This window comes from Diabrotica virgifera, chromosome 8 (assembly GCF_917563875.1).
Source record: "Diabrotica virgifera virgifera chromosome 8, PGI_DIABVI_V3a".
NCBI lineage: Eukaryota > Metazoa > Arthropoda > Insecta > Coleoptera > Chrysomelidae > Diabrotica > Diabrotica virgifera.
In genome coordinates, this window is record NC_065450.1 from 194,266,381 (window position 1) to 194,268,541 (window position 2,161).

At 32.5% G+C, this 2,161-nt stretch overlaps 1 protein-coding gene across 1 annotated transcript; it reads right to left on the bottom strand.

The window, feature by feature from the left end:
* Positions 1–421: 421 nt before the first annotated feature.
* Positions 422–1,731, bottom strand: LOC126889638 (transport and Golgi organization protein 2-like). Its single transcript, XM_050658139.1, has one exon. It carries the CDS (start codon positions 1,467–1,469, stop codon positions 636–638), a length of 834 nt encoding a protein of 277 aa, XP_050514096.1. The 5' UTR covers positions 1,470–1,731; the 3' UTR covers positions 422–635.
* Between the last annotated feature and the right edge of the window lie 430 nt (positions 1,732–2,161).

The window sequence follows — 2,161 nt, forward strand, 5'->3', positions numbered from 1 at the left end:
GAGTTACGAACAATAAAATACTGAGAAGAATAGGTAAAGAGAAGGAAGTTGAACTTACAATTAAAGAAAGAAAGCTAAAGTATCTCGAACATGTGATGCTGGGCGAGAAGTATGGCATCCTACGACTCATAATGCAAGGAAAGATAGATGGCAGAAGAAGCATCGGAAGAAGATGAATTTCATGGCTGAAGAACCTGAGAGAATGGTTTGGATGTAGCTCAAAACAACTATTTAAAGCTACTGTCTCAAAAATTAAAATAGCTATGATGATTGCCAACCTCCGTAGCGGAGATGGCACCTGAAGAAGAAGAAGGTTTTTTTTACGCTGACCAGAGAGTAAAAATTAGCTATAGATAACGGGTGAATATCTACACGCTGGAAGCGTATGGCACTTGAAGAAGCAGAAAGAAAGACAACAAAATATAGTTTAAATCATTTCTTTTTTATATTCTAATAGATCGTTAAACTTTTAAAACCTCTCAAAAACTTTAAAAACACATATTTTTTTGTATTTTTGAAAGTGCAGAATTGGATCGATTTCTTAAAACTCAACAATAAATTCAAAGCACAGATTGTAAAGTTTTTTACACATAAATGTTTTAAAAAGTAGAAATGTTCATAAATTCACAAACACTTCACTTCAGTTTTATTTGAAATGTTGTTTCTAGCCACTTTTGGTCATTGACCTCGATTGGTTCCTCCAATGTATGCTCGACAAATGTCAGATTCCAATCTTCGTCCACAAGTATAATAGTGTGTGTTCTTGTACCGAAACATAAATCTTTGCTTTTAATAAAAACTGAAGACAAATTCAAATATGGTGATGTGTGTTGGTTCACCGAACTGCTTTCAGTTAGATAGGTTGTTTCGTCCTTAAGTAGTTTCAGTAGTTCTTGTATAAGATTTTCTTTTGTATGTATGTCTTTTTTGATCAAGTCTTCAAATTTTTGCTTTCCTTTGACCACCCGTACTGAAGGACTGTATATCGGAGCGTTGCCAAAAACTAACACGTGTTCACCATCATATTTAGACGTGATATTAGGAACATTACTGTGATGATTAACGGTTATTCCACCTTCGCCTATCTCAACTGTCACAAAGTTGTATCCGTTGTAAGTAGTTTGGTCAAGCTCTCTAACGTAGTCTTGGAAACCGTCGATGGATAGCAAATAGTTTTGAATAATAAAACCTCTTCCTATGGGATTTTCTAATCTTACACCAGCCATGTTGAGAATATGGCCAATACAGAACATTTTGCTTCGACCATTTTCCGGACTTTTTGGTCCACAAGCTAACCATGTGCCACCTTCTCTGCCAGACCCCAAATCTTTACCTCCAATGATACCATATTCATCGCGATGGGCTGGTTTTGCAGGTCGCTGATAATTCTCATCTCTGTTTGTAGCCAGAATCAATCTATATCCTCCCTTTTTGGGAGATGGGTTGGTATTTATAAAAAGTATACACATTATACAAACTTCATCTCCGGTAGCACATCACTATTTGTAACTAGTTGACACTTTGGTACAAAAATACAAATTTTCTATTTATCTGAACAATAGATTTGTTTAACTAAAATACTTATATAAGGAAATGTTAAGTGGCTTCTTAGTCATTACATAAAAATTCTAGTCTTTTGTTACAAAGATAAGAAAAACGTGTATTATATAGATTAAAGGAAGATTTTTAATACAAAAGATTTTGTAATACTATTAAATATTATGCGACAATAATAGCACGAACGTGTTTAAATTGTATTTGTTTTTTGATTTAAACAACTGTTTTTATAGGAATATATTAGTCGACATACTTATTTAACACTGATAGTGTTTCAAATATTGACTATTATTTTAAATGATAATATTATGATACGTAAAAAATACACATTAGAATTATTCGATAAAAAATAACAGATTCGGTGCAGAGAAGAAATTTGGAAAGGTATATAAAAAATAGACAGAATTATTCGATAAAAAATAACAGATTCGGTGCAGAGAAGAAATTTCGAAAGTTATAAATAAATAGAAAAAAAAAATTATATAATAATGTAAAATGATATCGGCATAGCTCGCAATGCAATAGAGGAGAATGTACCTCTACTCTTGTATATATATTTTAGTGCAGAAGCAAGGAGATAAACAAACTCGAAAATTACAGACCA

What these genes read in the sequence shown, in the direction of transcription:
- LOC126889638 (XM_050658139.1), bottom strand. Translation starts at nt 1,469, where the DNA reads ATGTGTATACTTTTTATAAATACCAACCCATCTCCCAAAAAGGGAGGA.